This window comes from Stegodyphus dumicola, chromosome 5 (assembly GCF_044657685.1).
Source record: "Stegodyphus dumicola isolate Sdum_Otavi_A_Nest chromosome 5, ASM4465768v1".
NCBI classification, from domain to species: domain Eukaryota; kingdom Metazoa; phylum Arthropoda; class Arachnida; order Araneae; family Eresidae; genus Stegodyphus; species Stegodyphus dumicola.
The window spans coordinates 29,147,453-29,169,391 of record NC_140772.1 but is presented as its reverse complement, the minus strand read 5'-3'; the positions used below and the strand labels follow the sequence as shown (position 1 = coordinate 29,169,391).

Sequence of the window (21,939 nt, the reverse complement as noted above, 5' to 3'; positions counted from 1 at the left end):
GTTTATAAATTTTTCGAAAACAATTTTGAATTATAACCTATGAAATTTTTACCATCATCTTAAAGTAGATGTATTCTAAGCATACCTGCAAAAAATTATAGTTTTTTATTCAAAATTTCCAAAAATGTACATGAACTTATATATTGGCATGTTTCGAAATTTGGCATGTATGTTGAGAGCGATAATAACATCAAATGTGGTTTAGGCACTTTGTTTAAAATTACTTGAAAATAGGAACTATGTGACATTTTTCCACTCATACACAATGTAAAAAGGTAGGAACGATGTGATTTTTTCCCTCTCCTGCAGAATGAAAGGGAAAGTAAAATAGGTTGCTATATATTAATAGTTCGCCAAGTGAATTATTCTTGGTGCAAACAGAAAAAAAAAATGCACCAAGTGAAATTTTTGAATTTCTCTAATAAATTTCACACCCCATTTTACAAAATTTAATATTTAGGCATAATTTCAGTCATAGAATCGAAATACGGAAAACAATTGGTTATGTTATCTCAGAAAAAGTCCCATTTTGTGTCAAAATACCTCTGTTAGAACAATGTTATATAAAATCTAATATATATCCTAAGTCGCGGTTTAAAGATATGAAAAACGCAATTTGAATTTCGTCAATTGGCCCAGTAGAACAGGAGATATAGAACTGGTCTCTCTCCCCCCTACACCCCCGCAGAATACATATAGATATATATTTTAATTTCAAGGGAAAAGAAAAGTCTTTCTTTTAAGTTTAAAAATTCTAAGTTTAAGAATTAGGAATTTTTCCTGAACCATCTTTAATTCCCATAACTTTAAAGTAAAAAACTATTAATTTCAAGAAAAAGGCATAAATTACCTTGCAGTTAGAACCATCCATTCGTGTTTCTTCGAACTCCTCATCCAATTTAAATTTTATCTCCGAGTTCTTGAAAGTGGTAGTAGTCTTAAGTATGAACTCATCTCCCTCCTTCTTGATTTCAACAACAGGTTTTGACATAAGCCCAGCTTTACGCATAACAATATTTACACCTGCAATGAAAAATTGAATAATACTTTAGAATCTGTACCAAAAAATCTGACAACCATAGCACTTTTTCTTACTAATAATAGAAATACTACTTAATAATCTGAAAACAACTTTTAAATATAGTTACCCCTAACTTACATAATTCTTAGTTATGTAATTGTGCAAAGGTCATAAATGAAACTTGCCAATGTGAAATAAGGACTCTGTGAAGAATTTCTTCCTTTCTTTTGTGCACTCGAACAATATCCGTACAGTTAATTTATAAAATAATATACAGAGAGATGTATACACAATAAATATTGCTGTTTCTTATGCAATTACACTCAAGCACTCTTGAAGCAGCTTTTATCACATAGCTAAAGTTTATAGCTACGCAGAGCAGCACATCGAAAGAAACATTTCTTAAGTGGGTTAATTACATGGGTACTTTTCCGTTTTGCCGGCGCAAGCGATAAAGTCGCCAATAATGGTACAACCGATGCCAAACGGAATATTCTCGCTGGTAACCTTTTACACCTCATTCAGATAGTTCAGTTTTATGTCTAAGGCCATTTTCGGCAATTAAATCAATTAGGATGCAATCACAGCGCTTACCCAAAGCCGAAAATATAGAAAAGGTAAAGTCAAGGGTTAAATTCATCAATTCTAATGAGAATGCATTAGCGAAGTAAAGCACTGCAGTTTTACATAATTTCTGAGTAAGTTATTCGTACGAATTGAAGTATTTCTTGCATTTAAACTTGTGTTCCAAATTAAGATTTAATTTGAAATTAATGTAGATAATTACTGAGAGCATTACATTTTTGTAGGGTTGTATACGTGAGATGAGATCGCTTGGGGTCACGTGATATGAACCGGCGAAACAGGATGTTGAACCATGAAAGCATAGTAAATTCTTAAATTAATGTCTTTTTATAAATTTATTGTCTTTATTTATTGGCTTTTTATAAAATTTTAAGCGATATTAAAATGTTTATGCCTTCAAAAAAAGAATTCTTAGGACTAACATTTTTTTAATATTTTTTGTGTGTATAATGTATGTTGTCACCAATAAAGTCTGCTTGGCGAGATTTGCGCCGGCGAAACGGAAAAGTACCATTACATCTAGTGACTCATAAAGAGGTTATCGCATATGGCGATGGAACTTTTCTGAGAAACGAGATTCTGATAGCACTGGTTTAAGCAGGAGGATTCCTAGAAAAAAAGAGCTCCGGTGAAGTGAAGTCCCGTCTAGCTATACAAACGATGTTGCGGCTACGCAGGATTTTTTTCAAACCTCACCGAAAATGTCTCGGCTGGAGCTCTGTCCCGGGTAGAGTCAACCAATCAGACGAAAATTCTGCTTCTGAAGGATCATGTGATCCCAATCTGAGCGATAATTGATTACTGTTAGGTGTTCAAGTCTTTGTAGTGATTGAAAATGGTAACCTAGCTACGTGGGTTTCCTGGAAATGTGTGGGTTCTGAGAATTGTCCCTTTCAAAGTAAAGTCCCATGTAGCCGAAACATAATGTGATTGAGACCTTACATTAGATGGGACTTTTCCGAGAAATGAAATTTGAATAGCATTGGTTTAAACAGGCGAGTTCCTAGAAGAATTACTCCATTGGAAGCTATGTCCCACCTAGATGTGGAAGTGATTTTTGACATTTTACCAAAAATGTTTTGGGGCCCGGAGCACGGAAAAAATTTGCATGCGGCCAGAAGCTGGTGAATAATTAAATTCTACAAATATAAATGGCAGATCGAAACGAAGCAGCAGTATCTAATCAAACATTAAACTGTACACTCTCAGCTACTTTGTGATTCAGAATTGAGCATCTTGTTTAACATTATTCAAAATATAAACTTTAGCAATCAGTGTACAAGCGATTCGTGCGCAATGCTCCTGTTGGTTTAGCGATTTCTTTACTTCTATAAATCAGTTTCTCATTTTAGCTTTGTCAAATTTTCATTTGGTCATTGTAATAGCTTTATGTTCTGTAGTACGGTATCCGGATGATTTTTACGAGTTTGAAATGGGGGGAGACAAAGATGAGAATGAAAATCATATAAACAAAAGAACATAGGATAATATCATTCACAATACAGAGGAACAAATTCATTGCAGAGAAATCTCTCTGAACTCTAGATGTAATGTTCTGTTTGAATGCATTCCTTTCCCATTTATTACCATGGTTGCAATGTATTTCTTTATTACCAATGCCATTTTATCACCTTAGTCTTGTGTATGCACATCATAACAGCAAATACATTTGGAAGTAAAGGGCCCCTGTGGTTGAGTGTGTAATTTTTTATGGCAAGGCACTAAAGGTCTATCTGCCTTCGAAAAATAACTCGCGTTCACCTTACCCATGGGAAAAAAAATAAAAATCCATGCAACAAGCCTCTTCAATCACTAGAAATCGACACCGAAGCAAATTACTAATTTTAATTGGTCCTATACACTCGTACAACGCCACTGACATTTCAACTGCTGAGTATGTACATAAAAGGAATATAGCCAATTAAAGCAAACGATTGTTTTGTAATTGCTCAAAAGTCAATAGAATTGTTACTTGGTAATGGTGCATTTTATTCATATAATGAAAGCTTCAATAATAGGATTTTTATGTCATTTGGAAGGGAAAGAAATGTTGCCTATCAGATGGTACAAATCTCACTGGTTAAAAAAATATAGCTTTCCAATTAATAAATATATATATATTTCTCAATGGTGGGCACTAGCTGTTATAGATGCTGGCCATTACTAAGGTCACTTTATTATAGAGGAACCCTACAGGTGAACCACCAATGCCTCCGATGAAAGGGCAGATAATTTACATCCATGCCTTCTCCAAGTTCTTTGGTATAAGCAGTCACAGTAACCACTTCTGGCGAGCATAAAATAAAATTCTGCACTAGCGGTTATCTAGCTAGTATAAAAATTTGTTTCATCTGATAGCAAATAAACTGTTGCCATATGTTAAAAAATCTCAGATAACTACAAAGAATATATACAATTAAAAAAAAATTAATTAGATCTATAACTTTTTTTGGTACAGACAATTCAGTGCAGTCTTCTAATATTACAAAAACTTTATCTAATAACAGCTATAGAGTTTTGTTTTCGATAATCTATTTCCGCTGATATGGATACATTTCGCCATCTACCGGAAGGCAGTAGAAGCAGTAAACTTAGATAATTAGAAACATAAAAGCAGTGACTCAATTCCCCTTATATTTCATAAGCATAGAAGAAAACTTTCCTCATTTATTTATAAATACCATATACGTCTCTATCCAGACCCCCCCCCCTCCTCTCGAAGACGTAGATTTCATTTAATATTAGAGAGCAGAGTCTTGTTATTACGTTTCACCCAAATTCATAAACTTAGTACTGTTTACAACTTCCTTTTAATTACTGCGCAGGAAATCAAGCATGTGCAGTCAAGGCATTACATTGGTTATCTGAGTCACCGAAGTTCGTTCGAAAAATCAACGGACAGATGGTTAATTAATTTCTTGGTTTCGATGGCGAGGCTTTGTGATTGTTAAACTCTAACCATTTTTATGCAAAAAAGAAAACTGTTTGGATGCTTTCAATTCCGACTATAAGGAATGTTAAAATAACTTTTCTATTCCATCGGTTTTCGATGAGCTACATGAAAAATTGATAGTGCAGGCACAAATTAGTGGTACGGTTTCATATATATATATATATATATATATATATATATATATATATATATACAATTCTTCCCCCTTTTACAAAGAAAACGCACGCTGCCAAGCAGAGTCGTAGCTAGGGTTTTCAGCGCCCAGGGACAACTGAAGATTTCGCCCCCTATTGCTTGCCAAGGATGGAAAACATTTAATACTAAAATGTCGAAACATCAGTTTGGCACCCCTTGGATTCTGCGCCCGGAAACAGATGCCCCCCCCTCTAGCTACGCCCCTGCTGCCAAGAACGACAATTATTCCTTTTTCTTATACTTTGATTACAAATGCGTGCAGGTCTCGTAAGTAAGCCTGCAAGGCGGGTGCAAAGGGGCGCTTCTCTGGCAGTAATCAGCCACATGAATTTTTATTAATAACTATACGCTTACAAACAAATATCCGGAAAGCAATTAGAATAGAAAAACATACAATGCTGGAAATAGGGTTTAATATAAATACACTGGTTTCCAAAAATTAAGGAACTATATAAACAGCAATAACTCGTTCAAAAATAAGCCGTATAAAATTTGAATATGTTGTTAAATAAGAGTTCCTAAGTAAAACTGCAGTGTGCAAATTAGTGGCGCTTCAGTAGGAATAAGTCATCTGCGAAGAGCATAAAATTCCATGTTTGAGAGCAGGGCAGCAAATTTTGCTGTGATAGTAAGATAGGAAATCTGGTATAGCCAACCAATTCGTAACAATGACCTCCAGGCATCATTTGCCCGAAGAACTGCGATGGAAAGCTATTGGAGACTAGAGATAGAACTAAATCAGACAGAAGAGCCCAGATGGCTAAATGTGAGTCATTCTGCGGCTTATATACTTTGACAACAACTTCTAACCTCAGATTCGGCAACAGGAGGGTCAGCCAAATACGGACAACCGCTATGATGAGCATCTATGACCAATATTTGTTGTTTTGCGCACGAAAGAATAGAACCGCAACTCCTACTCAATTCAGATCCTTTCTTGCTGCAGCCACCGGAAGTTTGGTGTCAACGTCAACCATGCGTAGAAGGCTTCATGAAGGACGCCTGTACGTTAGGCGACCAGCCATTTGCATGCCGTTTACGTCACATCAACGTTTGAGGAGGCAACATGTCCACTGATTAGCTGATGAATGGAAGGTTGTTCTCTTTATGGATGAGTCCAGCCTCCAAAGCGATAGTAGGCCTTATTTGATTTGGAAAGGTCCTGAAATTCGTTATCATCCATCAAATATCCGTGAAAGAGATACATACATACAGAAAAGGCAGAGACTGCATTTGGGGTGGTATCTCTTTGGGTGGACGCACAGACCTCCATGTCTTTCCACGTGGAACCGTGAGTACTCAGGCCTATAGAGATGGCATCCTTGATGCTTATGTGCAACCTTATGCCGGAGCAATAGGTGATGATTTTTCTGCTACAGGACGACAACGCTAGATCGAACAGTATTCGCATCATGGATAATTATCTTCAGCGGCAAACAATTCAGCGCATGGAGTGGCCAGTTCGATCACTGAATCTTATCGAGCATATTTGGGTTGGTTTAGAAAGACGTATAGCTGCTCTCAATCCTCAACTTCATACTTTTGGCCACGCTTCTGCTTTGAAGAGCAATGGCTCTCACTTCTTATGGAACTGATATACCACATAATTGACAGCATCACACATGGATGTATGTGCTACATTGCTGCTAGGGAAGATCATATTCCATATTGAAGGTAATTTTCCTATACCAAACTGACGAAAACGATTTTATTCATATGCTAATTTCAATAATAGCATAATTGCCCGGTGATTTCTTTTTATGTTATGTTATACCTTACTAGGTACTGTACACCGTGAATGAGTTTCATTAAATTCTACATGAGTATTAAATTCTACATTCTGCATGGTACATCTTTTTGAGTAATCGTTATCGTTGTGATTTTTCCTTAATTAATGATAACGAGTGTGAAGACCTTGACTTCGCTCGCATATGCATCTCATTCTGCGGTGCAGAATGTGATAAAATGCTTTAAAGATAAAAATAGTATCCAAAATAAAGTAAGAAGAGGTTGTCCAGCAAAGAGGACTCGACGTGATCAGAAATTTATAGTTGGAAAATCTATGCAAAATCCACGTTTGAGTGTTTTAAAGAATTTCTACAGAATTTACTGGAATTTTTTCTATTTCAATTTCACTTAAAACTGTTCCGGGGACTACTCAGATCAGCTGGATTACATGGGCGCTCTGCTCGAAGAAAACTTTTTGGAAGTTGCAAAAAATAAACAGCTTAGGCTTTTCTTCTCAAAATCAATGGTAAATAAGCCCGAAGCGTATGGGAATCATGTCTTATTTGCAGATGAAAGCAAATTTAACATTTTTGGTTCCGATGGGCGTATAATTGTATGGAAAAGAAAAAAAAAAAAAAAAGAAAAGAAAAGAAATAAGGGGCTTAATCCCAAGACCTTGGTTGGAGCAGTAAAGCATGGAGGTGGAAGTGTTTTTGTGTGAGGGTGCATGTCAGCATCAGGGTTAAATAATTTAGTATTTACTGATGGTACAATGAACCATGCTCTTTATTTATATATTTTAAAAGATAATTTAAAATTATCCGCCCAAAATTTGGATACAGGAAGCAACTTTATTTTTTATCAGGATAATGACCCTAAAGCGCATGACCCTCAATGTTCGCCTTTTGGGTATCTGTAATTGTTCGCAAGTTATGAAAACACTACCTCAGTAACCAGATTTAAACCCAATAGAGAATTAGAGGTTAGAGTATGGAGACACAACATTAAAACGAAAACCGTACTAAAAACAATAATGATGGAAGAATGGAGGAACACTAAATGCAGAGAGAAAGAAAAAAATGAAAAAGAAAAGAAAGAAATAAAGAACTAATGAACTCTATGCCTAGACGTTTGAAAGCTCTGATAAATACTGCAGGATATACAACAAAATACTACAATATTTACCAATATGTGGAGAGTTCTTTAAAGCGTACGAAGACTTTTGTGAGGTAACTTTTCTGTTACTATTTTGTTATTGATTTTCTCAAAAACAAAGTTTTAATATGTTCTTAAAATAATTAATGTAGTTTTGCTAAGAGAAACTTAAACGTATTATTAAAATATTTTCAATCTAAAATATTAATTTTTGTTAATGAATAAAGCAATATTTCACTGAAACTCATAAGTGTACGAACACTTTTGGGAGTTTATTGATTTGAATAGCATTTCTTTCGAAAGAATACTTTGTCACCCAATTATTGGTCATGGTGCCTTTGAAAATTGCATTCTGCATGAAAAAGAACTACTAAGAGGGAAAATAACGTAAAGTACCTTTTTAGCAGATACACATACACTTTTTGGATAAATTCATGAATCTTCTACAAAATCGATTAATACATCTGTGAATTCTCCATTTATAATACGATATGACGTACTGTGACCTAACTTAAATTTATACTGTGTGATACATCGGGTACATCACTCTACCGCAATAAGTCACATAATACATGATCATTATACTTGAAGAAAAGTAATTCGCTTAAACTAATTAAATCACTCACCATCTTCACATCATATCAGTTTCTATATTTTACCAAAAATACACCGGCAAGCGAACAAGAGCGGAACTACACTACGAATTCAAATAGAGATACGGTAAGTCACACACATACACTTTCTTTAAAGTTAGTTTTACGCATATGAAATAATACAGTTAAATAAACAGTTAGAAAGTAAACGATAGTTCAAAAAGTCCAGTTGCAGTTAAACGCCACAGTATCCCCCCCCCAAGTACTTAGGTACTGACACATCATACGTAGGCGAAGATTAAATCTCTACCATAATGACTACTTTTCTTCGGAGGCAAAAATGGTACTTCGCTTGATGATTCCGCTGAAATAGTGATCAGGGTTGTTGAACTATGGCTAGGAATAACTGGTACTGTAGGTAAACTCTACCAAGAATAACTGGTGCGACTCCAGGTTGGTGATACAGAGTAGTGAAGGTTTGCTTTAAACGGTCAATTCAATAAAGTGTTCTTTTCCATTTATCAGAATGAAGCGTTTAATAGTCCGCTTGACAATGATTGGGACCATTAAACGGCTGTGTCAATGGTACTGTTGGGCTGGGTCATTGCGCACAAAAGCACTAGTGCAAATCTCAAAGAAGGAGTGCATAAAACATAAAGGTTTAATATGGGCAAAAGTAGACGCCGGGGATAATTTCTGCAGGGTTTTGCACAAATGCTGGAGGAAAACTGCAAGATGCGTCTGCAACAGATCGTTAGAAGGCTGGAAGAACTTTACTGGCAAGGACAAAGTTGTGCCATAGAGCATCTCAGAACAAGTACTACTAACGTCGACTTTGAAAGCTGAACAGACGCCTAGAGGACATTGGATAAATTTTCCATCCAGTGTGTTTTGATGATACGTTAAGGCTTGCTTAAGGGTCCGGTGATATCGTTTAACCAGTCTATTGGTAGATGGATGATATAATAGGGAAGTATGATTGCGGCAAATTCCTAAAATTTTGTTGCATGAAGAATTTAAATGAGATTCAATTTTTCGGCCATTTATAATTTTTGAGACTCCGAATCTCGCAATCCAATGTATAACAAATGTGCGAGCGACTGTTTCAGCGGTAATATGCTGTATAGGTATCGCTTTAGGCCAATGAGGAAAACGGTCTGTAAAGGTGGCAAAGCAAGTATATCCCTCAGATGGAGGCAAGGGTTATTATGCAATTAATGCCACGAAATATCTTTGGGTGCAGGTTTTATTTACACTCTTAGACACAAAAAAAACGACGCACGAAGAAGGAGTTATGCGAATGGGACGAAAATCGGTAGAAGTGATGTACATGTACAGAAAAACAAGTGATTACAGTTTGAGACAAATTGGGTGATTTATTGAAGTGATAGAGCTTCACAAAGTGAAAAAGTCAGTAACGCGTTTGTCCACCTCTGGCCCTTGTGCAAGCAGTTATTCGGCTTGGCATCGATTGATAGAGGTTGCGGATGTCCTTCCGAGGGATATCGTGCCAAATTCTGTCCAACTGGCGCGTTAGATCATCAACATCCCGAGCTGGTTGGAAGGCCCTGCCCATAATGCTCCAAACGTGCTCAATAGGAGAGAGATCCGGCGACCTTGCTGGCCAAGGTAATATTCGGCAAGCACTAAGGCAAGCAGTAGAAACATGTGCAGTGTAGGCGCGGGCATTATCTTGCTGAAATGTAAACCCAGGGTGGTGTGATATGAAGGGCAAACAACGGGCCTTAGAACTTGGTCGACATACCGCTGTGCTGTAAGGTTGCGACGGGTGACAAGTAAAGGGGTCCTACTATGAAATGAAATGGCGTCCCAGACCATCACTCCTGGTTGTCTGCCGGAAGACAGGTTGGTATCACACCGCTGTGCGAGGCGTCTCCAGATTCGCCTTCTTTGGTCATTGGGGCTCAGTTCAAAACGGGACTCATCACTGAAGACTCTTCTACTCCAGCCAGTGACGTTCCAGTACGAATGAGCCCAACACCACTGCAAACGGGCTTATGTGCTGCGGTTGGTGACACTTTCTTACCTTCAGCGAGTGTCCAATGCCAATATCAACAGGATAACGCCCAACGACACATTGTTCACATCCACCAACGTGCTCTGCAAGGTGTTCAGATGCTTTCCTGATCACCGTTCGCTCCTGACCTGCCACACATCGAATAAATATGGGATGTGATTGGACGCCATTTCCAGACCCTGCCATTGCTGCTTTTAGAAGACGAACCGTGGCAAATGGTTGAGAGGGAAGGGAGAGCCATTCCTCAGGATACATTCCGTAGTCTCATTGATTCTGTACCAAGACATGTTATTTCGCATATCGCCGTCCAATGTGGTCTTACTCTTTTGTTATGAACATATATGTCGCACATATGTGCAAAGATGTCTTTGAACAAAAATTTTACTATAATTTCGCTATTGAAAATGGCAGTCCACCCTGGTTGTAGTGACTGCTCGTTGTAGATTTTCTTTTCACGGATCAGGCATTATTCTGATTGGTATGACCTTACGACAGAATGGTCAATGAAATAAAATAAAAACTTACTCAGCCGACGCTGTTCTCGCTCTGTATTATGCATATCATTTCAAAATAAAGATCACTTATTGTTCGTTGCTGTCTCTTTCTGTCTGCCGATCATCATCACTTTCTGGACACTCCCTCTTGTTGCATTTTACTATCCCTGCCCCGCTTTTTTGAGTAGGGATACTTTATTTTCTATTTTTTGGTCTGAGTTACACGTTATCCATAATGAAATTTTTAATCATCATTAAAACATAACCAATAAATTACGAAATAAAGAAAAATAATTGAACGTCATTCACAGAATGAAGAAATCGTTTTGAATATTTAGTTTCAGAAATTGGATGTAATAACAATTCTACAAAAAGTATTTTACTTGAATGCAAAATGGAAAATATATATATCGCCAATTCGCCATTAAATGTGCCTTGGTGACAAACTTCGTCATTAAGTTCGCCAAAATGGTAAATTCAAAACCCTTTTTAATTCCATCTATTTCAGATTACAATACACTTTTTTTTAATGTAGAAAATTGCTCAGTTACGATTTTTTTATAATTTTTTTCTTTTTTAAAAAAACGGAAAGTTTGCTTCATAATTCACGAAAATTTCAGAACTTTATATCTGATACCTTTTTAGATGTTGAAATTTTAAAATCATAAGCGTCAAATGGTCCAAAAAAATTAAGCGATTTTCCAAAATTCGCCCAAAAGACATAACTTAATCTACAATTTTCATACAAATTTCACTGAAGATTTTTTTTCCCGTTGTGTAGTTCGATTGTGTAAATTATTAAATTCTGATAGGTTTAGTTATCCGTTATATACGAACAATCACCTAAATATAAAATTTAAAAAAGAAAATCTAAATCGAGTTTTGAAAAAAAATCGCTTCACTGCATTGTCATCGACAAATTCTGTGTGTACAAAATTTGAGCTCAGGAAGTACTCATTCCAACCAAAATGAAACACAACGGATGAATTAACTAAAAGCTCACAATAAAGCAACAAATGTGACATTTAAATCGCTTTCATTGATCAACCGAAATTTATAAATTTTTGCTTATTAAGCAATCCTTAAAAAAACATGGTATGGTGAGTTAAGAATCTCCCAAGCTATAAATAATAATGAACGCAAATTATTGCCACCCTGATCGGTATGGTGGTGCTGGCTGTCATATCGATGAGCCGGAGTTTGAACCCCGGGGAAGGCATTCATGTTTGTAAATGTAATGCATGGAGGCACATAAAATAGCGTCCAGCTGAAAGTTCACTCGAAACATTAGTGGTAAAGGAAGAGGGAGAGTAAAAGATACTCGAATCCGTTTCCCTGGGGGTGTTCTCCATCAAAACTGAGAGCGGAACTGAGCAAACTTATATTATCAAATCTGTTCAATGATCAGGAATAGACAGAACATTTTTTTTTAATCAACAGGACAGAATATAAAGCATCTTTCATTCCCACTAGTATACTAGTCTCCTATAGGAGACTTCCTGGAAAAGAAAATGAATCCCACAGCGAAAAGTCAATAACGGCGGTTTTTAACTCTTTGAAATCCAGACCCTTCGCTACCCTGTATCCTCAAAATACTGAACCGCCCAAAATACTTTTCCAGTTTCCAGGAATTTTCTCCCCTCCCCGTACGCAGAAAATAGTGTGAAGATTTCGAATGACATCCTTTGTACTTTCTAACAAAGATTCCATTAGCCTTTGACCCCGTTCTTTATAAAACTATTCTGAAAGTCAGACCAACCAGCCTTTCTGGCTTTGTTATGATCCCGACTGAGATTTTGTTTATTTCCGTTATTTTTATAGGAAGGAATAAATTGATTGAAAATAAATATAATCCTTAAATTTTTAAACTGCACTTTTATTGCTGTTTAAAGCTTAAAAGCATACTGTACCACAAAAGAATCAGCAACGAAATGCCACGAGCAACCAAAAGATAAGAAACCTCTTAGGACAAGCTGTCTGCAGTAAACTGATACAATGCATTTGGGGAAACTGCACCTGCTACTGCATACCTAAGGAGGAGGGAAGAAAACAAGATTACAATCTCGGCCGTTTTCGGGCGGTTCTGGTTGTTTCAATGTAGGGCCGTGTCGTCACCATCGAGATAGATAAGGCCTGCGCTCTGAAACGAAACTGGCTTGTGAAGTCACGGTTAAGGGACCCTCAGCAAACTTTTTGTTGGCTTTTATAAGTTGTAATTTTTTATTCATTATGTTTTAAGAATTGAATTTATGTTTACTTTTGACATCTGAAGCATCATCCCTTGTAATAATTACTAACACTAGTAATATAAAAATTGTCAGCAAAATTTATGATTATTTATTTTAATTGGAAACTAATTTTATATGAAATAACTGTCCTAAGGGGTTAAAAGCATAACACTTATTTCATTACATAATATGTAAAATATCAAACGCAGAGTAAATTTGATTCTTGACAGAGTACTGTGTTCTTAAATTTAAATATCAATGTTTTTTGCAAATCATTAAATATCATTTTATCATGATGAAACTTAAATGCATATGTTTAGCGCTAATATAACTTCTGTTCACTTTTATATATGTTATTATCATGCAATCAGTTTGTTTAAAATTTTTTATGCAATATAAATCTTTTTGAGAATGACAGAAAAGTTTCTAAAGTAATGTATGTAAGATTCATATTAAGGTAATTAAATTGCGAAACTGCAAAATGAAATTTTAAAAATGTACAGTTATTGAAGAAGCAGTAGTAATTGAATTCATATGTAGACATACTTGCTTTCATTGTATTTCAATTCAATGCAATTTTAAAAACAATTTTTTTAATTATCTTTTAAATTACAATCTTTAATTTGAGTACGTGGCACCACCAAAAGCTATGTAAGTTAAAAAAATTGCTTACATTATACAGAAAAGTTTTGAACATAAAGTTAGGATTTATATTTTCTTTTCATGTGGATATTAATAGAAAAAATATTTTCAGAGCAGAGGTAACGCTTATAGTTAAATAGGTATGATGTAAATATTTGCAAGAAATTTCAGTTTCTAAAAGTTTTTTAAGTATTTCGTATATTTTAAAAATATTTTCGAAAAATTGTGTATAACTTTATTTAAAAAACTTTTTTCCTGTCTTATTTGGAATTTTAATATTGATAGTCTTCAGAGCTATGTAATAAACATTATCTCAATTTAACTACAGATTCTGTCGAATAATTATGTAGCATTAAGAGGAAAACATTAACTGTAATACAGATTAACATACAATATGTAAGTAAGAAATAATTTTAAGACTAGACTATTTAGTAATTTATTACATTCAAAAAAATTTTCTGACTGATATAAGGCATTTAAATGTTAGTCTAAATATTAAGTAGTCTCTTGCATTCGTTTGATGTTTTATAATCCTGCTACATTAATATGATAGATATAAAAAATATGCAATAATTATAGAATGAGAGATAACATGTGTTCCCACTGGCAAACATTTTGTTAAAGTAGTGGGTGAAACAAAAAAATTTGATGCGGTGATGAGAATCAACGAGAGACACAAAAACAGTGCAGAAAAATCAAAGTAAAAATTTTAGCTACTTGAATTTTAAAACCAATTTTTCTTCAAAGAAATGATTTGCTTTTAAAAGCACCACACCATTCTCAAATAATTTTGTTTTGAAAATAAATACCAACAAAAGAAAATGAAAATATTTCATATTCGTATAAGCTTTGTAAAACATTATATTGCCACTTGTAATTTTGTTTTAGACTGATTTTATAGTATGAGATACCAATTTCATAGAATTGGTTTAGAAAAACGGGTGTTTAGCAAGGAAGCTAAACTGCGCGAAGACCGGTCCCTTAGAAGTGACGTAATAACTCAGCGCGCAGGCCTTATCTATCTCGATGGTGACGGCCGTGTGGGGCGGATTGGTTGTGAAAGAGTTAATGCACGAAGTATGACGAGAACAAATACGAAATGGTAAAACGAAGGTTCTTTACTATTTGTGAATTATGACAAAAACAGTTCAAAGAAAGACCTTGGGCATAAATTTGGGGGCGGGAGGGTATTGATTACGATAATTCAGTGTATTCGAGAAAGTTTTATTTCTCCGATTTTGAAATAGTAGTAGTTTGAAATCTGACTAGCGTTAGCTTTTTTCCCTAATGACTTCCCTCCTTTTTAATAGATGGACTTCGTCTTTAATAGATAGACTTTTAATAGATGGATTAATTCACTTCGTCTTTATTCCTTCCACTCATTTCCCTATATATCTCATTGTTTGCTTCGCCCCTTCTGAGATTCCTACCTTTCCAAAATTATTGAACTATACTGCCAAATTCAATAGTTTTATTTAAAATAAAAGATTCATTTAAATAAAAAATTTAAACCAATCTGAGGGAGGAGGGGAATTCCAGCATTGTTGTGTTTATTTTCCATATAAAAATTTCTCCCTCCCATATATCTAGGCAAGCCAGCTTCACATGCTTTGCCATACTAAAATAAATAAACTGTATGAAGATCCTATGCCATGTCGACTAATCTTTGGAATATGGTACCGGGTAGTTTGGCGACATTTTGGAAGGCGATAAAGGTTACTAGCTAGGACTTTAGCAGTGTACATGGATAAAGTCAAGAGTGTGCGCAATGCCATTTTTGTGCAATTCTGGGATTTTTTTTAAATGAAAATAGGTCGACATGTACATGGTTACCGTGTATGTGCAATTCTTAAAAACGCGGCAAGCAGTTTGCGATTCTGCACTTTCTTCCAATTTCTCACCTAATCTTCGTCATGATTAAGCACTTTTGTTCCATAAAAGTTCTAGCATAAGCGTAATTCGGCTAGCAGATTGTTGGAAAAAAATGTTGAGTAAAAAAAAATAATAATAATAACAACATGCCTTTACTTTGTGAGAACAAAATGGCGTCCAAACAAAAACTAGCAGGTTGCTGTAGCAGGGTTGGTCGCCAAAAAATCGCCAAGTTACCATAATCCAAAGATTAACCGTCATGTCAAATGCTAAAGCTCTGAAAATCTTATTCTAGATCTATCTGTTATACGCGGGAGAAAAGGAGAAATCGTTGATAAAGACTTGACAAATCGCATAAATGATAAATGGCATAACGTAAAGATTACAAAAATATGTATGAGAATTTCCACAACAGACGTTTCTAGTGTCCCTCCCTTTCCCGTAATAAAGGAATAAACTGCAAATTGAATAATTATCTAGGGAAGTAGATCAGAACTGCAGAAAAGCAAAACGTCTAATCTCTAGTTCTTTGTATATGAGAATCCGATACATACAGCTCAACTAGACAATTAATCAGTTAGAAATCTCCTAGGGAAGAATAACACAGCTGGAGGTACACTTCTTTCTGAATGAATCATCAGGCTATTTTTTAAACGCATAATCTGCGAAGTTTGAAACTATGCCATGGTAGCTTAGTTATCTTTAACTAGACAAATAAACGTTTTATGTTTAGTGAGTTTTAAATTTAAAACCGGAGCGCAAACTTTACTGAAGGCTATAGGATGACGTAAATGAAATGCTTTTTGAGAGGAGATTATTTCTGCAATATTTACTAAATTCTTAATCGTATCATATTACTTAATTTTTCAAAAATTTCACTGGTATATCCTTTACTATGTTTTTCATAAATCAGTCTTACTAGTCTCAGTCTTTTTAGTAAATCAGTCAGTTCAAAATTTTAAATAAGATTTGATTATTTAAAAGAATAAATTATTACAAATCAGAATGGTTCTTCAAACTCCAGATCAAAACTGCATCCTTCACAATTTTGGTTAAGTTATTTCTGCAAAGTATCGATATTCGAGGACTATGAATTCAAAACGACAGTGTTTTCATGAACATCCTCGTAAAAAAACCATACATTAACACACTATACAACAGAAAATATAAGAAAATTGCAAGCAGCCAATTAGTCTTTCAGTCATGAGGAATCAATCGATCCCGAAACGATTTATCAGTTTCCCCACCTTTAACCTTTTGGCCAGTTGTTGAATATAAAGGATCTGCACTTCATGACAGCCCGAAATAGGGCCAGAAATACGTATTTTGGTAAACTCATGCTTACCAAATACTTAAACGTCAACTAACGGCTGAGGTCACAATGGCTGGGTCAAAGCTTGATTACGACCTAGCCTTCCCCCAAGGCCATTTGCTGAATGTGAAGGATTTGTAATTAACTTTCTCGACAACAATGCCAGTAGCAAGTATTTTAAAATGAGCTCGGATATAAAAGGCAGAGATTACCGATGCTCGGATCAAAAAGCTTGATTAAGGTCTACAGGCTCCGGTTTTAAAGAATCCCCAAAATCAGCTTATAATTCCTCAAAATCCTACCCATATCCTATCCTCATGAAACTAAGGAAAATGGCAGTTGGTGAATTTGAACGAATGCTGCGCTTGTAGCTCCACAATGTTCTTAATTGGGCATGGATTGAGTAGTCGTCTGATTATGGCAAAACAAGCAAGGATTATGTGATTTGGAAAGAATTTCCTCAGATAGGTTTGTAATCACGTTACTTATAAGAAAAAACCTTCGCATTAACTTTTGAGCCTTAAATTCTGCTTCACTTGCATATTTAAATGGAAATATAGCGAAAGCAATTTTTTATGAATCAATAACACGAAACATGCTTTATTAGGCAAAACTTAATCGCATATTAAACGCTATACTATAAGGTATTTTCTCCCTCCTTTCTGCATGCCTTCGTGGTATAACGATTAGCACAGTCGGCGCGTATTCGAGAGGTCCAGATTCTAGTCCCGGCGAGAGCATTGCTCAATTTCCAGTTTCCTAACATCGAAAATAAGCTAATGACTACAGTGGCGTCCAAACTAAAACGTGGTGGATGATGATTCTTCATTACCAGGATTTGGTGATTGGGTCCCCTAATCCAATGTCGCGCTTTAAAATGGAATTTTGGCTAATCTTTGGAATATGGTAACAGGTAGTTTGGCGACATTTTGGTAAGGTGATAAAGGTTACTAGGTAGGACTTTAGCAATAATCTGAGAAGTACAATTCGAATCACAGATTATTTTGTCTCAGAGAAATGAGAGATCATGAGACATGCCATGTGACATTTTCCGGAAAATTCCGATCGTGAGTTTAGCTAATAAGCACTTAGAAACAATTTCGCTGCTCAAGTGCAGAATCGCCCATTTATTTGTTTGGCGCTTTCTACAAGAGTAAGAAGAATTGGATTTTTGTCAATTTTCTTTGATTTTTTAAGTGAAAACAGGTCGATGTCTACATGGACAAAGTCAAGCGTGTGCGCAGTGCCATTTTTGTGCAATTCTGGGATTTTTTTTTTAAGTGAAAATAGGTCGACGTGTACATGGATACCGCGTATGTGCAATTCTTAAAAACGCGCGAAGCAGTGGGCGATTCTGCACTTTCCCTCAATTTCGCACCTAATCTTCGTCATGATTAAGCGCTTTTGTTCCATAAAAGTTCTAGCATAAGCGTAATTCGGCTAGCAGTTTGTTGGAAAAAATGTTGAGTAAAAAAAAAAAAAAAAAAAAACCCATGCCTTTACTTCGGAAAAACAAAATGGCGTCCAAAAAAAAAAAAAAAAAACCATGCCTTTACATCGTAAAAACAAAATGGCGTCCCAAAAAAAAGAAAAAAAACCTGGCAGGTTGCTGTAGCAGGGTTGGTCGCCAAATTTTCGCCAAAAAACCGCCAAGTTACCATAATCCAAAGCTTCGCCGGGATTTTTCTCCCTTTTTTCTGCTGCATGCCTTCGTGATGTAACGGTTAGCACATTTGGCGCGTATTCGAGAGATCCAGGTTCAAGTCCCGACGACGGCATTTTTCATTTTTTCTGCTTCAAAAATCCTAATAACTCTACAATACTTTAAAAAAGAAAGAGAGAGAGGAACCTTAAATTTACAGAACAAACGTATATTTGTGTATGAGCACATATAAATAACACTGTAAAAAAGTGTATTTCGTAGAGAGATGTTGAAGCATACATAGAAGATCTATAATGAATATTCACTTTGTAACCGAGACAGATATAATGAGAAGTAGATTTGATATTCATTTTTATTTAAATTAAACATTGCGGCCACAAATAACTTGGCACATTAATTGTGCGCATTCCAGAACATTTAGATTTTGGGGATCTTTCCGGTAATTAGATAAGCGGTAAAGCACACTCTACTTAAACCATACCTATCCAATAATAAACCATCTGTTTACCAGAAGAATTTTGGTTGGATATTTTGACTTCCAACCAAAGTTCGGAATTAGCTATGCCATCTTCGTTATGTAAAGGATGGAAAGTATTAAAATTAAAATGAAGAATTAAGTGGTATTCCAAAATTTAAATTATAATTTTGATTTACGTATCTGTATCTTACATATTTGTAGATGTGTGTATGTTATATACACACACACATGCATTCATTTACTCTGTAAATTATCACCATAAAAATTATTCCATCGTACTGAAAGTAAAGCATAAATTACATTTAAAACGACTGATATAGATTTGAAAATTAAAATACTGATTTCAAGGGTGGTCTGAGATTCTTCTTCTTCAGGAGCGGGGGGGGGGGGGGAATGGGCTACAGAAGAACAGATGGCCATAGGCCTAAGCCAGATCGCCATTCACATCGATTTTACTTAAAATCTACGCCAAACTAATGTTACTAGTCATTTTGCATAAATTAAAATTTTAGATTGGATGATCCTCTTCCGGTTTTATAGCATACATTTATTAAAATTACACTTAATTCATAATTTTATCATAAATTATTTTTATCATATCATTTTTATCATCTTATAAATTACACACATTCATAATTTTTATCTATATATTTTTCGTAAGTAATACTTCGAATTTTATTCTAAGTATACTTCAGTACATTAACATTTTTTATGAATACTGGAAAATATATTTCGCATTTTATAAACAATTTTTTAAATTCAAGAAATATTTTTGTCTCGCCAAAAACCATTTTCGAAGCATTTTCTATCTGAAGTCTTCGAGAATCTTTCAATTTACTTGGGTGAGCCAAGAGAGAACTAGTTTCCTTTTTCACTTTCATTTTTTTCATTTCTTCATTCTCTCACTTTCATTTCAAATTAGGAGAAACTGCAACAGTGATTGCGTTTCCATGCGTAATAATGACTCCAGAGTAACATCATCGCTATGTACTTCACTGAATTCCTTATTTTTCAAAGCAGCAATGCGTACAAAATGAATTAATTACGCCACTTTTCAAAACATTCTGCAACAATTTGAAATGATTTTCTTCCACGAATTAATTTCGCTACTCATAAATTTAGTTGAACAGTCAGCAAACGGTTATTTTATAGTAATTTGCGCTAATTTCAAATCTATAGATTAGAAAGAACTGCAGTGAAAAACATAAATGCGCTCCTTGTTAGTGGGCGTGGCTTTCTTCTTTCCTACATTTTTGTAATCATTACGTTTCTCTCTCATGAAGACGATTACACCAGGCCCTGCTTCTTAAGAAAGAGCCAAAATTATTAATATTTCAGCTGTTTTCAGCCAAAACCGTATGGAACTGAGAAAGTGGAAAATGGCGGTACTTCAAGGGAACGATCACTGAAGAAGACGAAGGAAGCGAGAGCAAAAATCTGGAAGTCATCGACTTCCCCCGTGTCATTTACTTTCGTCGCAGATGCAATCCGAGTTACGGTAGATGACTCACAAATCTGTTTGTTTTCCCGTGTCTGGCTTTTACGCAAATTTCCCGCACGAGATGAAGCTGTTAAAAAAGCACTTCAGCCCTCATCATTAACAGTATAATGTTCTTTTTTCTGCATCGTGCAGACAACATTTCCTTTTCAAACAGATATTTTTTTAATACTTTTAAATAACCATATAAAGGTCTTTATAAATCTCAAACTAAATTTACGGAAATAGGCAATAAATCTAAATGAAAATAATAACGCGTTATTCTGCAAAATACAAAAGTGGTATAAAGCTAAATAATATTTTTCAATCCACAACATTTCAGTGAATGAACAGTTCAAAATCATATTTTAAGTAAAAAAATATATGCCTCTTCAAGTTATACACCAACAGCTTCATTTAAAAAATATATATATTTTGTTATAGTTCAATTACTAGATTAATAACATTTATTTTTTGCTGCCCAGAACTTTAAAAAAAATATATTTTAAGACAACCTTATGAAATCTTTTAAAATATAATGCTAGTTTTTAATAAAAGTTTACTAATATTAATTCTAAAATTAAGTACAGAAATGTTATTTCCTTTTCTCCCAAAAAGAAATCATAAAATATTTAATCCAAAAAATTTAGAATCTCTCAGTTAAATCTATAAATTATATGCATTTTCATTAAAACTGCACCTACTTTTTGCCAACCAGAAATACACAAAATTTTATAAATAGGAATACATAAATATGAAATATTTGACTATGAGCACTAGATTTCCCCATCTGACTGCTGATGAGACAGCCAATAAGATAAACTACAGTTCAAATATTCATAATTTAATATTCAAATTATCGCATTTGAGAGGCATTATTTAATATTGCCTTCGCAAATATGAAGCAATCTGCTTGTTTTGGGAGTATAGTTTGGGTTTGTAAGCTCTCCATAAAGTACGAGCTAATTATATTTTGTTAGATGCGTGAAATAAGACACTTTGCTCCTTACTTGAAAAAACAGTCCATTTTTCATCAAAATATAAAGTACCTTCTTTTTAAATAAAACATTTAAATTCCTTCAGATTCATCATCATGAATAATTTGACATAATTATTAGGAAAAATTTAAGCTAAAATTATTTATTAATAATTAAGAATTTGGAATATCAGCAATTGAAAATAAAAAAAATCACTACTACTAAACAAAAGCATTATTTTAATTATTTAGCTAAAGGCTTTACATAAATTTTCACACCTTAACTAGTAAGCATAATTATGTGTTACACAGCATCTATAAAGAAAAAAAATCCACTCCAGATTTATATTAAAATATATTCCTTTTTTGGTAAATTAAATAAATTTTAAAAACTCCCCAAAAGTTTTGCACAATATCCGTATTAAAAATCGGCTAGGAGAAAAATTATATGAATAATAATAAACCGAAAAATGAAAATATGTTTAGCGAACTTAAAAGCAAAAGTAAGTATACTAATGAAATGAAACGC

At 34.6% G+C, this 21,939-nt stretch overlaps 1 protein-coding gene across 2 annotated transcripts in view; it reads right to left on the bottom strand.

The window, feature by feature from the left end:
- The window catches only part of LOC118203280 (fatty acid-binding protein-like), a 77,039-nt gene that overhangs the window by 8,263 nt on the left and 46,837 nt on the right, over positions 1 to 21,939 (bottom strand). For both annotated transcript variants that reach the window (XM_085816533.1, XM_035375555.2), the window contains exon 2: positions 851 to 1,023. In XM_085816533.1, coding sequence (XP_085672659.1) covers positions 851 to 1,023 — 173 coding nt within the window. The remainder of the gene's footprint in view (positions 1 to 850; positions 1,024 to 21,939) is intronic.